Genomic DNA, 20,930 nt, shown 5'->3' with positions numbered 1-20,930 from the left:
TTTGTTCAAATATCATTATGTATTAATCCCACGTCTCTTCATCACCAAAACTATTGTTTGTTGAACTTAAGCTTGAATGACTACGGAGTTCTTACACTTGTCAATTTTTTAAAAAAATTAAAATTTTAAACAAAATTATCTAATAAAAAATTCATCTTCATTAAAAAATAACTATAACTCAGAACTCACTAACCACTTGTAGTTAATTAATAATATTAAACTTTTACCACAATGTGTATTTTAGTCACGTAGACTTTTTTATATATTTACAAATTTTTAGATAAAAAATATTTTTTGATTTTATTTGATTTGTTTATTTTTAATAAAAAATTTCTAATTGCTGGTCAAACATTCCTTCATCAACTGCTTAGCCAAACGGGCCTCAACTGCTGCTGCTCACTCTCCCACCGTGGAGAGTTAGATCCGCTTGCTGTGGCCACTGTTATAGCCACTGCTATTCTCGTTGTCATCACTGGAGCAGACGACAGGCCGTAGCCCTACCACCAGTACAGTCACCGCCAACCGTACCAGGTGCTGGAGTCATGCCACAGTCACTAGAGAAGACGAACAGCGACATCCGGGAAGACGAATAGGTGAACAATTGCAGTCCAACCACCAACACACAATCGTCAACTTTGGAGAAGACGACTGGCATCGGAGAAGACGAAGCGTCGCAGTTGTTGCTGCAGACGCCACCCTCTAGTGACTCCATCGCTGTTTTCGTTGGTATGTGGGCAAGGTGGAGCTGCAACAGCTCTACGGCCTAGTGCAGGCGCTGGGCATTCGCTGTCTAGGCAGCCGCCTAAGCCCCCTTCATCAATTACTTTGATTTATTTATTTATTTTTAATAATTTTAAAGAAGTCTATAAATTAAAATTAAAATTATTTAATAATTATTATAATTTAAATTATTTTTTAGTTAACACAATTTTATTTTATTTTATATTAATTAAATAATTATTAATATTATTTTTATAAATTATTTTATTTTTTATTTAACAACAAAATATTTTAATAAAAAATAATAGCAAGAGATGCCTCATCTCTTTCCCATGACCAAATCTCCTCATCTCTTTCCCATGACCAAATCTCCAAATCTTTAAAGTCTAAAATTCAAACTCTCGTTGTCTTTATTTTCTCTCTCACATACTCACCTCTTTGTCGTCTCTAACCAGCCAATCATCGCTACTTGTTAGTTGTCATTAACGGAAGATCACTGTTTTATTTAAGCATGCATTGCTCTCTAATCTACTATTCGAGCCTAAAAATTTTGTTTGACTTTTTTTTTTAATTCTAAATTTTACAATTAAAAAAGAAACATGAAAAATTATTTTTAATGAGAAAATAAATACATACTAAGTTCTCAAAAAATTTTGATAACGATGGATCTCGAATTGTTTTGTGGGTGATAGGAAATTCTGAAGAGTGCAATTATTTTTTTTTATTTTTTACGATTATGTTCTTTTTTTAATTTATTTTATAAATTTCAATTCAAATATCAAATCTAAACATATTTTATTATTCTTTAATTACATTCAAATTTGATATTGTATTGATTTTTGTATTTGAATTGATTTATTATGTTTATTAAAAAATATTTGTTAATCTTTTTTCAAAAAATGCTAGAAAAGTAAATTTAAAGTAAAATATTATAAAATTTAAATTTTATTGTGATAACTTTAAATATTTTTATATAATAATTTTTTTATTTATATTCATTATATATAATTTTATTTTTAAATATAAAAAACCCATACATAATCTCCAAAATCTCAGGCCCGCCTAGAGGACCGCAGTGGCCATCCCCGAGGAAGGGACCTAGCGACTAGCGTCGTCGTTAGAGACGGCGAAGAGACACTGTGTCGTATCGTTATCATGTTTTTCGCTGCAGGCGTCGGGCGACCGTGTCTTACTATGAGCCACCATTAGCGCCGCAAGTCTAGAAGAAAAACAGCCCGCAACTGCCGGCAACTGAGAGTGATTGTGTAACGGTCCAAAATTATTATTTTTGATACATTGATTATGCTTTGACATATTGATGTGTTGGTGCTTTTATTAGTATGGTTAGTATTATAATTATTTTATTAAGGATGTTTTTATTATTATTGTTATTATTATGATCATTATTATTATTATTACTATTGCTGTTGTTATTACTTATATGCTAAGCCATACACCGCCAGTGCTGCCCGAAAACCTTCCGGATGCTTCCATTAGCCACAATTCCTAAGCCACTACGTAAAGCCAGTTGAGGCGGTGAGTTTAGAGGAGGAGAGAGAGAGAGAGTGTAGAAGAAGGGAGAAATTCGACTAAGTAAAAAACAGGGGAAGGGAAAATGAAGAAGAAGGCAACGAACGGAAGAAGAAGAAGGGCAGAGCAAGGAAGGATCGTGGCTGCTGTTCGGCTCCTGCAAACTCTCTCAAGCAAGCCTTCTTCCTCTGCTCGTTTCTATTCTCCGCTTGCGAGCTGCCATCCTCCCTCTTATTGTTGCTCTTTCTTCCTATATAGCTGTGGTATGTACATGTGTATATATAAATATATCGTTGCAAGTAGCAGTGGGCTCGACAGATTATACATATGTTGTTATCTTCGGTGTAGCAGTTCGGGTAGGCCACTGTGAGGGAGATTTGCTGTTAGTCCCAAGGGAAGCTCGCTGCAATATGGGATGTTTAAATGGGTGTATTTATCCAAGCTTATTTGGTGCAATAGTTGGGTTGCTGTTCGCCTATATATATATATATGCATGCGGGTGGCTGCGAGTAGAGGCCTTTGCCCGAGAGTGAGCCGGACCCTTTATTCTCCATCGTTGCTCCTCTAGTGTTTGTGGGTAAATATATATATGTGGGGGTGTGCGTAATGGGTGAGGGTGAGACCGTGATGGCCGAGAGCCTTTGTGCGGCTGCAAGTATACCCATAATATCATGTTTGTGTGTCATTGTAAGTAAGTAAATATATATACATATATATATATATATATGCACAGGTGCAGAGAGAGGGTGTGTGGGTTTATTCATATGGGTTTGTGTGTGTGCGTTCATGAATAGGTGAAGCGAACAGAAGCTTAGAGGTTGAGGAAACTCACTGTGCAAGTGTGAGTTGGTGATGCCTTGGTGTGGTGTTGCTGGGTTGACGTAGGTGGTAATGATTGGAGCACCCAAGTTTTATATTATAAATTATTAAAGCATTGGAATGCAATATGGGTGTATGGGAGTAGATAAGCATGTATACACATATATATCTATTTTATTGCTAACGTTATCACTATTAATGTTAATATTATTGCTACTAATAGCATAATCAATGTTATTATTATTATTGATATTGTTCTCATCCAATGTTCTTATCATTATTTCGTTAACTCTGATACTAATATTAATATTAATAATAATTGGAATATTATAGTTTATATAACTTTGACTGCGTTTGGTCAAATTAAGCTTAAGGCTATCTTCGAAAAGGCAAGTTCTTTATACCCTCATTGTCGATTCTTTTGATGTCAATTTATTTGACCTCCATTCGTTGGATTTGACTGTTAATAAATTATGAAATTTAAACGGTGTGTTTAATAATTTAATTTATTAACCTGGTTTTGAGGGTATTAATCGTTAGTTGCCTACGGGGATTTGTATCACCCCCAAACCTATGGCAATGATGTCGTACTCACCCGGGGCTAGGTTCTTAGCTGTCGGGTATTATTATTAGATTTTCAGTTATTTATTGGCTAGAGTGGTTGGGCAGTGGGGGCAAGGGTTAGCTGTACAGTGACGATGTGACTGTTATATGGTCTATTTTAGGCCGTTAGATGGTCTCTCCTAGTCACTGACCCTGACCGGTGTCAGGCACTGCTGACCTACTCTACCGTTATGTGATTATAGCATGCCTGATTATTTTATTTTTGTTACATGGTTTGGTATGCACATGGGTACGGGCTGCATGATGGGATATCATGATTTAGTTATGCTTGATCACGGACATTTTAGATTGGTCAGGTTGCATCCAGCACGGGCATATGCATCGCGTGTGAACTACTACGCGGGCGGAGCATGGCCTGATGCCTGGATGTATGGGCGCCTTGTATCACGTTGATGCTCACTACGCCATTGCATTTCTATGTGCATTGCATGGATACCGACAGTTTTTAGTTCTCGGACGGGAGTATCGTTCCGAGAGAGCCTATAGCTCGGTTGTCGGGAGTACCGACGGATACGGGTGACGGGAGTATCGACCCGGGATTGCGCGCGCAGGTTTGTTGCGGATATTTGTTGCCTTTCAGGGCAGCGGCAGGTTGGTATGGGACTTGGGTGCCAGGTGTCTTGTGTGGGCCCCAAGGGCCGGTATGTGTTTTTATTATGCTATGCTATTGTGTTGTAGCGTCTCATGGCTTGTGTGTGCCTGGGGGTTTATTCTGGGGGAAGTTTATTGGCTTTATATAGCCTTCAGCCTTTCTTTCCTTACGCTTGCTGAGTCTCTCGACTCACCTTGCTTTCCATCATTCCAGGTAGCGGCAGCGTGGGCCATGGCACGGGAGTCAGCTTCTAGCGACAGAGTCGGTATGGTGTACAGGCAGTCCCGTCAATCCCCGTTAACTCTGATGTCTTAGCATGATTTACTTTATTATTCGTACTGTGCCAGGTCTCTTCTCGAGTCTTGTGTATGTTGGCACAGGAATTTGTGTTTATTTATTTATCTGATGACCGCTATGCTAGCGGGGTTCCCGTAGTGCATACATGTGTTTTGCTTCGCTTCCGTTGCTTTCATCTTTGAGTATGCATGCCGGGGTGGTCTTTGTCTTGTGTTTATTACTTTTCTCCTCCTCCCGTAAGCACTTTCGTTTGAATAGTTCAAGCAGCTAGGATATCCGGGCGGGAGTGCATAGATTGCCACCTTAATTCGCCACCACAGGTCACCGGGCGCCAACACCTCTTCAACGCTCGATCTGTCTTCTGCGGACTGTACGTGACTTCCGAAGAGCCCCAACAACACTCTTTTAACGAGTGGTGATGCCTTGAAACCTGCTATCCTCTTCCTTTGTGTGTGTGTTTTTCTTTTATTTTATTTTACAGCATACATGAAACATATTATACATACATACAGACTTTACCTACATTAATACACACGACGAAATTCATATTTTTCCAATTCATACTTTCATGTTTTTTTTCGACGAAATTCATATTTTTAAATTTGTATTTTTATGTTAAAGTACATGACTTAAATTAATTTAGAAAACACAAATTTATGAGTATAATCAAAACAACGAAAAATTTTAGTAATAACACGAAAAAAAAATATAAAAATATAAATTTGACCTACATAAGCACATCGCATCATTTAAACCAAAAAATAAATGTGGGGGCTTTGAACCAAATGATTATGTTATTTGTACATTATTTATGTATATCTTAGATTACACAAGGCACATAAATGACATAAATATCCCTTGACTCATTGCGCCTCACCACTTTAGATTGGAGCATTTTAAACATTGGTATATCATTGTGTAGTTTAAAGTATATGTACAATGATGTATCAATAGCATTTTTCTTGGATCAAAATAAGAAAATATGTGCAAGAGAAAAATAAACACTTTATAGATTTCTCCAGTTGAAGTGAATTAGACATTTGAGTAGTTTGTATCTCTTTTTTCTTTCTTTCACACACACACAAACTTAACTCATTTCTTCATATATATATATATATATGTGGGGCGTACACGAATGTAATTTTTTTCCCCACTGCTTTTCATTTTAGAGAAAATGAGACATAAATATTAAATAATTGTTCGACCCATTAGCCTTTATGGAGAGGTATTACCTGGATTTGAGTCCAAATTTATTACAACATACTTTGAGAAATATGTATTCAAGAATATTGAAAATTATGTATCAATTCTAGAATATTAAGATTTCTGGAGAACAATTAAACGAACTTTCTTAATTTTTTTCAAAAATCTTTATAATATTTTTTATTCAATGTCATTTAGTGTCCTTAAAAATTTTAGTTTCATGTAATATACATAGAATTTCTTGTGAAATTATTTTATTAACATATGGTATGCATATTTTCCACACTATTTCTTATAGGTTGGATTCAGTGGGCCAGCCCAATCGCCTAAAGCTCAATAGGCCCAGCTGAGCTCGTCAAACAAACTCATATATCGTTGAAATCCGAACTCAGATCGCGGAATCAAGCCAACTCCCAAGCAAACTCCCAGCAAAGCTTCTAGCGAACTCTCAGTGATATACTCAACAAGCTCCCAGCAATGCTTCTAGTTTGCTAGCCTAACCATTCAGCTCGCCGATTAAACTATTCAGTTTGCCTAGCAACAAGATTGCTGAATAACTAGAGACAAGGACCCACTTACTTTTGTGGGGCAAATCAGATGCTTGATAATACGGAGCCCCACTCTCAATTTTATGGAGATGATAAGGACATCTTATCCCCCATGATATCATCTCTACACTTTTGTATTTTATACAATTGTAAACATCTTTCACTATAAATAGGGGTCAAACACACCATTGTAAAGGGGAGAAGACCGATAATATAATACTATTACTTTGCCAGAATAACTAGAGAACAGTCGTAGAGTAGGCACCGTTTTGACCGAATCACGTAAAAATTCCTTGTGTTCTTCCTATTTTGATTCTTCCTCTTTTCATTTGGACTTGTTCATTCACTGCAGATCTATGAATCACTGTCGGCTAAATCTGAATGTCGACAACATACTTGTAATATTCAAAAAAGTATATATATATATATATATAGAATCCTTCACAAACACAAAAATAAATTAAATAAAAATTAATTAAATCCAATTGGGCTCCAAGGCCCTGCACTTTCAATAATTATTAAACATTAAGAGCCCAAGTAGGCTCGCATATCTTGGACAAAAGCCCAGATCATATCGTGAATGGATTTCTTTATATCAGGTCCAATTATTAATTCAACTCAACTCTTTTCTTAAAAAAAAAAAAAATTAGAAAACTTGTAGAAATAAAAAAAAAAATTCAAATAGAAAATGGAGATTTGAACTTAATAAGTGATATTAGAGCTAAACAATATAGAATTCAACCACTGTCAATACATATACTGTATAGATGAAAAGAGAGAGGGGAATGAGAGACCACTTTTATTTCTTTTGTATTAGACCAAATGTTTATTCTAATACGAGTCCACGTAGTAGGGTTTAGAAAAATAAAAAATAAATAAATTATAAAGTACAATTTAAGTACACTTCAAATTTGATCAAATCCTTTTTAGTAGTGAAATCAAACCGTTAAGTTATGATTTGAATTGGTTCAACTTGTAATTTGTGAATTAAAAAAAAAGAGAGTAAATAACAACACAAAATCAAGGGTTGGGGATATATTCAAGCGTTCTGAGCTTAGGTTAGGAATATGATTTATAAGATAAAAGGCTTTCTTGCTGTAAAACTGGAAGAATTTATTGTTAAGTTGTATCTATTTTGTGTACAAATGGGGTATATATAGACAAGAAGAATCTAATCAAATCCCTACCGGATTGGACTTTTAAGAATCATTAATCAATCTCCTAAGATTAATCAATCAGCAAATAAGAAAATTAATAAAATCAAATAATTGAAAAATCTTCCTAGCTGTAAATCTTCCTAATGGTGTATATATTGTAAAGAATTAAATATTGAGAAATAAGATATGTCCACACTTCCCCTCAACTTGGGGTGAAAATATTATTCATTCCAAGTTTGGAACTTAGATTTTCGAAGCATTTTTGTGATAGTGCTTTTGTTAATATATCTGTAACTTGAGAACTCATTGTTGTGTAGATTAGCTTGATTATATTCCTTTTGATTTTATCTTTAATAAAACGGTGATCAATTTCCCCATGCTTAATCCTGTTATGATGAATCAGGTTTTTGGCAATACTAATGTCGATTGATTGTCACATAAGATTTTCATAAGTCCTTTGGTTCTCACTTTCCAAGTTCTTCAAGTAACTTTTTTATTTACATGTTTTCACAAATCCCATGAGCTATGGCACGGAATTCTGCTTTGGCATTACTCATGGAGACTATTGATTGTTTCTTACTCTTCCAAGTAACAAGGTTTCTCCACACATAAGTACAATATCCGAATGTTGACCTTCGATTTATGACTGAATTGACCTAGTCTGTCATTGTAGATTTTCATCTCTTTGTTGGAACCATTCCTAAAGAAGAGACTTTTCTTGGAGGTTAACTTCAAGTATCTTAAGATTCTGAAAACTGTTTCCATGTTAGTTTCTCTTGGATCATTTATGAATTGACTAACAACACTGACTGAGAAATTGATATTAGGTCTAATATAAAAAAAAATTATAAGTTCATCTACTAGCCTTTAGTATCAACATTTTTCAACTGGAGTACTTTTCTATTCCTTTCTGAGTTTGGTGGTGGCTTCCATTGGAGTGTTAGCAGGTTTACACCCTAGCACCCCGCATTCCTTTAGTAATCCAAATCATACTTTTTCTAGGATACAGTGATTTCACAACTAGATTTAGCCACCTTCATTCATAGGAAATACTAGAGATTTATTAAGTATTTGATCTTAACCTCTTTGGCAAGAATTTTCTTTAAACCACTCATTTCTTTTGTGAAGTTTCTTGTAACAATAATATCATTAACATATACAATTAGGATTGACATTTTACCTTCAAAGGACTTTTTCATGAATAAAGTATGATTGTCTTAACATTGGGAGTATCCATGAAGTTTTACAACTCTTGTGAATCTTTCAAACCACACTCTTGGTGATTGCTTAAGCCCATATATTGACCTTTTTAACTTACACACTTGAGTATTTATAGCTTGTGTCTCAAACCTTGAGCGAATCTTCATATACACTTCTTTTTTAAGTCTCCGTTCAAAAATGCATTCTTTAGATCAAGTTAAGACAACGACCAGTCTAAGCTTGCTATTAGGGATATGAGAACTCCTATGGTATTAAGTTTGGCCATTGGTATAAATATTTCTTGGTAATCAACTCCATAAGACTGGATGAATCCCTTTGCAACAAGGCGAGCATTATACTTGTCAATACTTCCATTTTCCTTATACTTTAAAGTAAAGATCCATTTGCATCCAACTGGGTTTTTGGTGGTGACTTTCTAAGAGTTTGATTATTTTCTAATGCTTGTACTTCATCCAACACCGCAACTTTCCATAATGGATCAGTAAGAGCCTCTTGAATATTAATAGGAATTTGAACCGTATCCAAACTAGTAACAAAGACTAGGAAGTTTGGTGAGAGACTCTTGTAAGACATGTAATTATAAAGAGCATGTTTCGTCCATGATCTTCCCATATTCCTTAGTGCAATTGCCCAAGCCAGATCATTCTTAGATGTCTCACTAGCAACATTTTCAAAAATAGTGTTACCTTCCTTCATTAAATTCGAATTGGATTGGTGGTTAGATTTGGTTTATGGTCAATGTTCTCCCTGATCTTGAGTAGTTCCTTTCCTAGAATAGACATGAAGTTTTGTAGTTGTTGGTAAGCCAATATTGTTGGGATTAAGTGAATCAATGGGATTAGGAGAAAAATGAGACTCCGATTGGGTGACACTTTGTTGGATTGGAGATGGGATAACGGTGACAGTGGAATTGAGAGACAATAGTAATGATGGACAATCCTCGACATCCCAAGATTGACATTCTCTCATGGTGAATTCACTCTCCCTTTGAATGGTAGGATTGGGATAAAAAGGCTAAGATTCAAGGAAAGTAATATCCATAGAATGATAGTATTTTCTTATGGAAAGAGAAAAAATACGCATACCTTTTTTGATAATGAGAGTATCCCATAAAAATACATTTGAGGTCCCGAGGATCAAATTTTTCACAAGTAAAGAAATGAATATGAACAAAGGCTAAACAACCAAATACTTTAAGAGAAATAGTGGACACAAACTGAGAATTCAAGTAGATAGTGAGAAGAGATTGGGTAGGAGTTTGGAACTTAAAGACTCGAGAATGCATTCGATTGATTAGGTAGGTGGCAGTGAGAATAGCATCCTCCAAAAAATGTATTGGAACATGAATGGAAAACATGAGAGACTGGGCAACTTCAAGGATATGTCGATTTTTTCGTTCGACAATGTCATTTTGTTTAGGAGTATTGACACATGAACTTTGATAGATAATATCTTGGCTCAAAAGATAATTACCCATGACAAAATTGAAATATTCGTTGGCACTATTTGTCCTCGAAATTTGAATTTTAGTATGAAATTGAGTTTGAGTCATGGTATTGAAATTTGTGAAGACTTGAGCAACCTTAGATTTTCTTTTAAAAGAAAGACCCATGTTAATTTAGTGTGATCATCAATGAAAGATACAAACCAACAATATCCCATAACATGTTTAATATGAGAGGGTCCTCATATATTACTATGAAACATGGAAAATGGACGATAAACTTTATAGGGATGAGATGGAAAAAAATGGCGAGTATACTTAGACAATTGACACACTTCACATTGCAACAAATTAGAACTTTTATTCTTGAATGATAAAAGGAACAATTTTTCAAGATATGCAAAATTTGGATGCTCTAATCTAAAATGCCAAAGCATGGTTGGATTATTAAAATTAGGAATAGAAACAATGAAAGAAGAACTTTGAGAATCCAAATTACGAACTTGCAAATCAGGTCTACTTGGAGAAAGAGTGCTCGTGAATAGGTATAACCCCAAACACAACCTAACATTGCTAATCGTCATTCCTGAATTCAAATCCTAAAATTCACACAAATTTTTAAAAAACGTAGAGACACAATTATAATCTTGAGTAAATTTCCTAATAGATAACTATTAGTTCCTTAGGGTATGGCCACTCAAGATGAGGGTGAATTGAGTGATTAATTTTTTTTTTAATTTTAATAAATATTCTTGATTAATGATTTTATTAAAAAATATATATTTGATAAATATAATAAATTATGTTTGAGATTAATAATAAATGTAAGGCACAAGATATAACAAAAATAAGTACAATGAAGCACAACACAATTTATAGTGGTTCAGTATCTTCACACATATCTAGTCCACTCCCCAAGGTCTAACCACCATTGGGGTTCTACTAAATCAATTTCACCAAGGTTTTCACACTACCTCACATTAAAAACTAGATATATACATAGATTATAACAGGTTCTAGAAAACCACTACACCAAGGTTTTCTCCCTAACTTATTTTGGAAACTAGATTCACCTAGATTTTAACGGTTCTAGGAAATCTATACAATTTTTAATAATAATTTAAATATTTATAAATAATTTATTCACATTTGGACACAAATAAACAATTAAGAATAAATTATATAAAGCAATAATATTTAAATAAATAAATAAATTTGTAATCTCTACTGAAGAAATTCGGATTTGTTGTAGAAGACTTGAAGATTTTTTCTCCTCTTGCCTTGTGCCTCTTCAGTGGATGTGTCATAATATTTCGAGAGCCTTGGATTGTTTGGATGCTTTACTTGAGAGCGTTTGAAAACTTTCAGGTGCTTTAGATATGCAATGAAAGCACTTGGATACTAAAAAAATAATTTTTTTGGGTATTTATAATGATTAAAAATTTGATTGTTATAGTAAGAAAAGTGTAGTATAACTTAAATTTAATATGTGCACTTAAATAATCAAAAGAACTTGTAGATCAGTTAGCAAAGGAAAGGCTTAGCTAAATGGAGGTCTTGAGTTCAAATTCAAGCCCATCCACTTAGTTGTTAAAATATTTTTTGAAATACATATGTTATAAAAATATTATATAAATTAATCTAAAATATATTTAAAAAATATTTTTACTAGAAAATAATATTTTTGATAATACATATGATACACAGAAATATTTAATAAATTAATCTTAAAAATATATTTAAAAAAACAATTTTAATAGAAATAATATTTTTGGTAATGTATATGCTATGAAAATTATAAATTAATCTAAAAAATATTTAAAAATATTTTTAACAAAAAATAATATTTTTGGTAATACATATGCTATAAAAAAATACTTTATAAATTAATAAAAAATAATTCAGTACTAAAAATAACATATTTAAGAAAAATACTCTTTTTATTAATTATAAAAAATATTATAATTTGTATATTAAAAATTATATTTTTATTAATCATCAAATCATAATCAATATGAGCAAGTTTGCTTAATAATAACAAATTGCAATCTAATTTTGGGACAAACAAAACCAAGTGAAAGAGAAAACCTCGGTTAACTGCAGTGTTCCCACTCCAACCACTCGGGACTATGTTCCACGAGCGATTTGTACTGTTTACTTCTCTCTACAAAGGTTGATTTGAGTGTACAACCTGAATCTCTTGTCATTTGGTTTGAAGCCCTAGAATTGGCAATCCACACAGCAGACTGATTGTTGTTAACAGTAAGGGCATGTATAGAATTACCTTTATGAGCCACAGTTCTAGTTGTAATTACTGAGAAAGACTGATTGTTGGGTGACTAGCCAAAGATTTTCTGCAGAAACTCTAACTGCTCTTTGTTGAAAGGAGCAACTTTGGGGAAATTGGAATTTTCTTTCGAATTCACAACAACCTTCCTACTATCTTGTCAATTCGATGGCTTCAGGTCTGCTGGTTTGCCATGTAAATCCCAACATTTGTCATAGGTGTGGCAAAGTGTATGGAAATACTCGCACTTTGGTCGATCCTTCTTCTACTTGATTTGATGGGGGGTAACTTCCACGGGTAAGAAGGGTAGTGGAGTCGAGAGACGGATTATGAGTCCCCATCATAACCTTCTTTTTGCTTTATTTCCTTCTTACTTCAGAAAGGCTTCCCGAAGGCTTGGAGTTGGCCTTGTAAACAAAATTCAGTCACAAACATCATCTAAGTTCTTGTTGAGACTGATTAAGAACTTGTACAATCGTTTTTGTTCAATGATTTTCTTGTAATACTACCTATCTTCAGGGCACTTCCAATTATGTTCTTCAAACATATCAAGCTGTTGCCAGTGAAAGTTGAGAATGCTAAAATATTAAGTAACAATGAGATTTCTTTGTTGTTGATTGTGAAGAACACACTCAATTTCAAAGAGTTCTAAAGTGTTCTCCACATGTGAGTAAACTTTCTTTACTATTTCCCATAATTCTGTCGCTGTGTCGTAGGGAAGGAAATTCTCATCGATCTCATTGGTCATGCAATTAAGTAGCCATGACATAACTAAATTATTCTTTCTTTAGTTGTTGGGCTTCACCAGTGAGGTACTCATCTCGCACTTTGCCAAAAATAAATATTAACACAGACTGTGACCATGTGAGATAATTGTGGCCATTTAGCTTATGGTCAGTAATAGAGAACGAGGCACTGTCAACAACACTTATGTGGCTTGGAACAATCTTTGACAGTAAGGTCACTTTCTTGGTAGCAATAATTCAATTGAAGTGACAACAGTGACATGAATGAAGATGAGGTTGGATGTGGGTAACAGAAGCAGCGATGAAAGGAGACGCTAGAGAAAACAGGGACGACAATGGCTAAGACGAAGCCGGGAATGATTGATCAAGGATGATTGACAAGAACAACGATGGACGATGGCGTTAGACTTAGAGAATATACCTAGACTGAGAAAGAGAACCTTAGAACAAAGGTGATGCTCTCTTTGGTGAGGAAGGTAGGGTCAGTGATCAATACCAATCATGACTAATAAGAAATGACGATGATGAAGGTATGCTCTAATACCATGTAAAACTGGAAGAATTTCTTGTATTTGTTTTGTGTACAAATGGGGTATATATATATACTAGAAAAATCCAATCAAATCCCTACCAGATTAGACTCCTAAGAATCATCGATCAATCTCCTAAGACTAATCAATCAACGAATAAGGAAATTAATAAAATCAAATAACTAAAAATTCTTATACATATTGTAAAGAATTAAACGCTGAGAAATAAGATATGTTCAGAAATGCCAATAGAAGTTTTGGCTTGCATTTGTGCATCTAGTTGTGCATGATTAATGGGTAGTTTAGCGAATACATTGGCCAAAAAATTAAAAAAGTTATTTATCTATAAAATAAAATAAAAATCATTTAAAATATATGTGGGTGGAAGTAGAGTGGGAGAAAATGTTCTTTTGATAATTTTTATCATTCTCTATATTCATTCCGTTGTGAAAATTTTTTGGAAGCCATCCAGTTTATGGTTACCCATTAACAACTCAAAGAAGAAGAAAGAAATGAAGTTGCGATTTGCATCAGTAGGTCGTGGGTTCGACTCCTTTCCATGCACAATGAGATAAAATCTCTACCTGTGATTTATTTTTTCTATCAAAATTGAGGACATGAGTGATTGAGGGACTACACAATGGCAGTAATCTCAAAAAATGATTTTTTTTTTCTTTTCTGATTTGAAGTATACTTTCTTAGTAAAAGTGAACAAAGAGAAGAATGTGTGATACTTTCTTTCAGAATAAACAGATAAATATTTTTTCATTTGACTATTTAATGGTTATCCTTGACCCAAATCAAATCCGGAAATCATTCTTCTTTTATAATTCTAACCAGAAAAAATCAAATGGTACACTAAATCAATTGACCCAAATCATAAATTATAAAATAAGTGGTTAGTTGTTCCTGGACGTAGATTAATTGGCAAATAAAGAATGTGCTAGAGTGTTATTTTTTGGATCTTCAGATTCCGTATTCGAGTCCTGTCCAAGAAATAATTCAGCAGGCAAGAACCAACCCTAAAAAAAATAAAAAATGCTTGTCGCCCTCATATTTGTAGTTGTGCTAGGGGTCGAAATTTGCCTGTTGAATTCTCTGATTTACCTCTCTTGTTAAAATTATGGGGCCGAACAGCATGGGCGCTTGTGATGATGCGTTAACAAAAAAAAAAAAATGATTAGTTATGGTTTATAAATTTAAAAATCGCCTAAAGTAATTTGATTTGGATTTGAGTATTGATAAATCGTTAAATCAATTGCTTTTAAAAACTAAATTTTTTATTTAGACAAAAAAATTAAGAAATTTAGTTGATTGTGAAATAAAATAATAAATTCAAAATTTTTTCAGATTTAGAATAAGGCCATTGAAATAATTAAAATGTAATCAACTTTTTTACTTCATTCTAAATTAAAAATAAAAAACTACAAAAAAATTATATTAGAGACAATGGTGAATCCAGGGGGATTGGCACTGGCACACATATATATATATATGTATATATTTATATTTGGGTTGAGGTTGGCAAGGACTGAAGCTACGAGGATCCAACCCCCTTTGGATCTGTCCCTGATTAGAGATATGATTTATCCCCTTATTTATTTGGGATAATTAAAAGATGCAATTTATCGATTGAGATATTTATTTCACAATAAATGGATCTCTTCTATTTTTTTATTTTTATTTTTTTTTTTGACTGACTTGATATAAAGAAGATACAAATTAATTTGTGAAGGAAGTAAAAAAAATTATTATTATCAGTTGATAGTAGTAGTAACATATATATTAAAATAATAATTTAAAACATAGGAGACAAACAGACTTACCTATAAGTTATTGCATTTAAATTATTTTTTTAAAAAAATGATCAAAAGAGATGAATGATCTAATTATTGATGATATAAAATTAAAAAAACTAAAAACATGAGTATTTTAAATATATTATTTTATAAGCGAAGAGGAAGAGGAAGAGGAAGAGGAAGAGGGCTGGCTAAGTTTTCCCCAGATATTGAGCACTCATTGGTCACGGTTGATGGTTACACCATCACTATGCCACTCATCATCAAAACCCCTCTCCTCTCCTCTCCTCTCCTTTTTGCCAGACTGCCACTCTCTCTCTCTCTCTCTCTCCCTCCTTATTTCAATTTCCAATTGTTCTAAATTCTTGGAGCCATGCCCATGGGTGATATGGATTGGATGGATGGAACTGTAGTTGTAGACTTGTAGTTTATTAATAATTGCCGACCATATAGCAATGTCCGTAAGAGAAGCGCAAACTGAGGAGGAGTAGTGGAATTACAAGTGTCTCAGCACCCCAACACAACGCTGACCACTTGCCGGCGGCACTCATCCATTCCATTTCCAATTTCCAATCTCTCAATTTCAATTTCGCATTCCGGCCTCTACAGTTCTGTCTGGGTATGACTATATATATGTCTCCGGCGATGATGGTGACGGTGATGCATCTGTCTCCGGCGAGCTCCTGAACTGCTATAAATCCATCCACGTCTTGTTTGGATACACGTATATTTATTATAGGTATAGCCATTGCAGCTGTCAGGTGGAGAAGAAAGAATGCTGACGTGTATAGCTCGTTCGAAGCAGGGCGCCGATGGATCGCTTCATCAACTCGAAGAAGCCGATAATAAGCAACCGATAAAATCCCTCACCTCACAGGCAATGATTCTTCCACTCTTTAGATGTGTATTATATATATATATGTTTGTGTGTGTATATATACATGAATGAGTGTGTGTGTGAATCAGCGTTTGGAGATTGGTTTTACAGATCAAGGACATGGCGCTGAAGGCATCGGGAGCGTACAGGAACTGCAGCCCCTGCACGTCGACTCAGCAGAGGCAGGGGAAGGTGTGGATAGAATCGGAATCAGCGGCATCGGACAGGTTCCGGTGGTCGTATCGGAGGACGGGGAGCTCGAATTCGGGGGGGTCGAGGCAGTGGGGGAAGGAAATGGAGGCCAGGCTGAAGGGGATGTCGAGCGGCGAGGGGACGCCGGCGGCGTTGTCGGCGAGTGGGCGGCGGGTCGAGCCGGTGGTGTTCGTGGAGGAGAACGAGCCCAAGGAGTGGGTCGCACAGGTGGAGCCCGGCGTTCTGATCACCTTCGTTTCGATGCCACGTGGCGGCAACGATCTCAAGCGCATTCGCTTCAGGTACTCTCTCATCTGGTTTCGATGGTCCTGATTGATTGGATTGCTTCTATTCGAATTCTGACTGTTTCATCTATTTAAGTGGATGACTATTGCTTCTTTTCGGGAATATTTCTTTTGCAACTTTTGAAGTGCAATATGGAGTTTTTAGTATTTTATATCTTTGGATGTTTCTTCCTAAAACTAAAATTTTCTTTTCTTGCAATTCTCTAATGGTATTTGTGGGGATCTGGAAGTAATTTAATGGTTTAGTTCAAAAACAAAATTATGTTTTTTAATTTATTTAATTTTTTTTTTTTGGTGTGTGAATTAACCTCTACTTCTTTCAGAAAATTAGTTCAACGATGATGAACAAATAGTTTTTCATATTTAGTAATTTAATTTTCTAATTTTATGCTCTCCCAAAGATATTGTTTTACAGACACCAACCCATATTACAACTGATGGTGTTGCTAAAATTCCAACCATTATGATAGCTTTTGGTTATATTTCTATTCTTTGTTTACCCTTTCAGAGTTATCTTTTCTCCTTATGACAGCTGAATTTCTATATAAGAAGATTATGAACCTAAATACTGTACAGAAAAGACAAGGGAGACCCAAGTGTAAAAGGGCAATTTAAGGAGCTCCAGTGCTCCACCAAACAGAAACTTAAAAGGCTCTGTTCACATGAAAAATTGAAAGTTTCTGATGATCATATAGACGGAAAAGAAATCCTAAATGGGGTCTCATTTAAAAGTCCAAAAGCAGAACTCAATTACAACTTGGTAGTGGCCCTTATTTGATTGTGTTTTTGGGCAAATGTTTCCTTCTTGTCGGGGAGTGGTCTTCCTTCTTTTTCAATCTTTACCACGCCTGCTTCCTTGGGTTGTCACCTTGTGACCATTTGTTGCCATCTTCTTCACGAATCATTAAGGACTACTTAGTTTACAGATCCTCCATCACTCACAAGGAACAGAATATGGAGCTTTCACATTCTTGTTGACTAGATTAACATAAAATAAACATATGTATGAGCATGAAATGCGCAAGTAACTGTGCAGGATCTTGATTTCAATTTCTTTGTTCTAGAATAGCGTATAAAAACGTTGATCAACGATGCACTTTGAGTATGTTGGGTCTTTGGCATAAATTAAGAACATATTCAATTCTTGGCCTAAAAAGTCTTCTAGTTAAATGAATTTTAGGTATCTGATTGGGTTGCTTGGTTCAGGAGCACAATTAATTTAGTGATTGATTGTTGCAACTTATAATTTAAGGAATTGGATTCCCACTATTCAAAGTAATTGGAGACTTATCATATTAAATTGCATGCACTAAACACAATTTTGGCTTTTACACAGCCGGCCCTGAAGAAAGTGGGCACTCCTTTGTCAAAAAAGTTTAGGTGGGTCCAATTAGTGGCCTAACATTAACACCAACAGTTTCGCAAGAACCTACCTGGCATAATGCTTAGGGGCATCCCATCATGATGGGTTTAAGCATTATGCCCATTGACTCTGCTCACTATTTAAAAATGATGTAATTTGTCAGTAATTTTAACTTTACATTTTCAAGATTGGCCTTGTAACCCTTGGCTTTTTTGCTCGGATTATTAGAATTTATCATGATGATGCATGCCAACCTTTTGATTGCCTTTCCTTTTCTCACATGCATAGTGGAGGCCATGTTGTTGACATTGCTTTAAGTCACAGTTCTTGTTCATTATTTTGACCAACATATTCAAGAACTTTGATTGCAAGTTGATATCCATTGATTAGCCGAGATATGTTTAACAAATGGCAAGCTCAAAGGTGGTGGACAGAGAACTTTGACAAGGTAATGGAACTCTATAATGTGCAGAGGCTAAACCGCCAAGCTTTCCCGCTTCCAACCCCTCCCAGGTCTGAAGATGAGGTGAGTTCTGCCCTCGTCCATGGAGCATTGGATACAAAGAACTTGTGCATTATCCATTCTCACTTAATTGTAAATTGAAACAAGTTAAATGATCAAACTAAGCTATTTCAGACCACTTCATCCCAATATTTCCCGGCCAACAATTGCCATTTTACTGCCTCTCAGTGTTCAAAACTTGAGTCAGTTGAAGACAGCCCGGTTACTCCACCGCTGAGCCGAGAACGCCTGCCTCGTACCATGTACCGGCTTAATGGAACCGTGATTGGAAACTCATCCTCAGATTCACTTGAACAATACTACCCAGCGCAATCGCGCTACAACTATGACTCAGGTTTGACCTCGACCCCAAAACTCTCGAGCATTAGTGGAGTCAAGACAGAGACATCGTCAATAGATGCCTCCATGAGAACTAGCTCGTCGAGGGATGCAGATCGCTCTGGGGAGCTATCTATCAGCAATGCCAGTGACCTAGAGGCTGAATGGGTTGAACAGGATACACCAGGGGTTTACATTACCATCAGGGCTCTGCCCGGTGGCAAACGGGAACTCAGACGTGTCAGATTCAGGTTAGTTTTCTGTATTAATTAGCTCGTGTGATTCCCCACTCAATGAAAAATTCCAACCCATAATGCATGGCTAGTGATGGAAGTGTGACAAGTCTTTCTAGACAAGCATTCTTATGCAGCTTCAGGTTGGCTACACAACAATCACCAAACAGGAAATAATGTTGCCAACTCTGCTTTTCAGCTCACATAATTAAATAAGCATTATGCCTCTTCTCCTTTCCATTGCTCTCCTTCATAACATATGATTTCTCCACTTGAGAAGAAAATTTAAGATGCAAAATTAACAACCTCCTACTTTAGTGACTCTACTATGGGAGCAAAGAATAACCTGCATTCTATTCTTGAAAAGTCCTAACCAGTTTCTTATCAGTTCGATGTACATATGCAAGTCCTAGATAGACAACATGAATTCCGGACAAATATATGACTTATAAGGGTGTGATATAGAGGACACAATTATAGATAGAAATAACTAACGAGATAGAATTGATGTAGCTGACCTATACAATGTTGCTTTTGCCTCCCTCCCCACTTTGACACAATATGAATCTTATTAGAAAAATAAAACCAAATGATTCATATAATGAAATCGGACTTACCTGGTTTACATAATGGAAGTTGGACTGATTGATTGAGTTACTGGTATTAAAACGAAATCACAATAGAAATTGTTTATTTCTACAGCCTAAATGCTTCACACACAAAGATTTCTTTGAACAATCTAAGAGTTTTTTTAGTAATTTGAAGCACGTTTTCTGCATATGTTTTCTACACATATTCTATAGCATATACAACTGTGCAAGCATTTTTCACTCACCTGCCCACTTCCACCATGAATGGAGGAAATGGGATCCCCTGCAATTGCACACAACAGTTATAGATTCGGATTTGGATCCGAGTTGGAACTGGATCCGGAGTCAGTTGTGGGCAAACTGACCCGGGTACATAACACGGAGTTACTACAATTCTATGCTGAATTTTGCTTTCTTCCATTGTATGCAGCCGAGAAAAGTTTGGGGAGGTGCACGCCAAACTCTGGTGGGAAGAGAATCGAGCCAGGATACACCGGCAATACTTGTGACTGATCGATGGATCGATCAGCACAGCACAAACAGAATGTGTAACTATCTATGGATAATATATGGATTTGAGATGGTGTTTGTTCCGCTGAATGGCAGGATCGAAGTGGGGCCTCTTCACAGAGTTTTTCTTTGTTGTTGTTGGCCCATGCTGTTCAAGTGTCTCCTCGTACGTCTTTAAGCATATACCTATATATATATCTACATATATATATATATATTTCTATTTATAAGTATAACTCGACGCTGCTGCTGCTGGCGGCAACCTTACTTGTATTATTATGGGGGTGGGGGGCGACCAGCAGCAGCATGCATTGTTTGCAAGTGAGCTGCTCTCAAGCTTTTCTAAAACTGTGATGGCCAAAGGATATGTGGGTTTCTGTATTTGGGATCTTAGTGGGTATTGGTTATACAATTCCAAGTTGTATGTTTGGGAAACATTAAATTTTGAAACACAAGACAATGTAATCTTTAATTAGTTTCATGTTTATTCTCTCTGTTACAA

General features: G+C 35.4%; 1 protein-coding gene across 2 annotated transcripts; it reads left to right on the top strand.

The window, feature by feature from the left end:
- The first annotated feature begins 15,729 nt into the window (after positions 1–15,729).
- On the top strand, positions 15,730–20,930 carry LOC127806868 (protein Brevis radix-like 4). 2 transcript variants are annotated; one of them, XM_052344426.1, is made up of 5 exons: positions 15,730–16,394; positions 16,506–16,888; positions 18,645–18,780; positions 18,892–19,346; positions 20,349–20,930. In XM_052344426.1, exons 1-5 carry the CDS (start codon positions 16,293–16,295, stop codon positions 20,425–20,427), a joined length of 1,155 nt encoding a protein of 384 aa, XP_052200386.1. In that variant the 5' UTR covers positions 15,730–16,292; the 3' UTR covers positions 20,428–20,930. The 2 variants fall into 2 exon arrangements, with proteins under 2 accessions (XP_052200386.1, XP_052200387.1); XM_052344427.1 differs by having other exon boundaries at positions 15,732–16,394; positions 18,946–19,346.

This window comes from Diospyros lotus, chromosome 7, assembly GCF_014633365.1.
Source record: "Diospyros lotus cultivar Yz01 chromosome 7, ASM1463336v1, whole genome shotgun sequence".
Taxonomy (NCBI): domain Eukaryota; kingdom Viridiplantae; phylum Streptophyta; class Magnoliopsida; order Ericales; family Ebenaceae; genus Diospyros; species Diospyros lotus.
This window is presented reverse-complemented; position numbering and strand designations above follow the sequence as displayed.

Bases quoted from the DNA above. Each gene is read 5' to 3' on its own strand.
- LOC127806868 (XM_052344426.1), top strand. From the start codon at position 16,293: ATGCTGACGTGTATAGCTCGTTCGAAGCAGGGCGCCGATGGATCGCTT. The intron at 16,395-16,505 runs GCAATGATTCTT...TTGGTTTTACAG, and splicing joins TAAAATCCCTCACCTCACAG to ATCAAGGACATGGCGCTGAA. The intron at 18,781-18,891 runs GTGAGTTCTGCC...AAGCTATTTCAG, and splicing joins CTCCCAGGTCTGAAGATGAG to ACCACTTCATCCCAATATTT.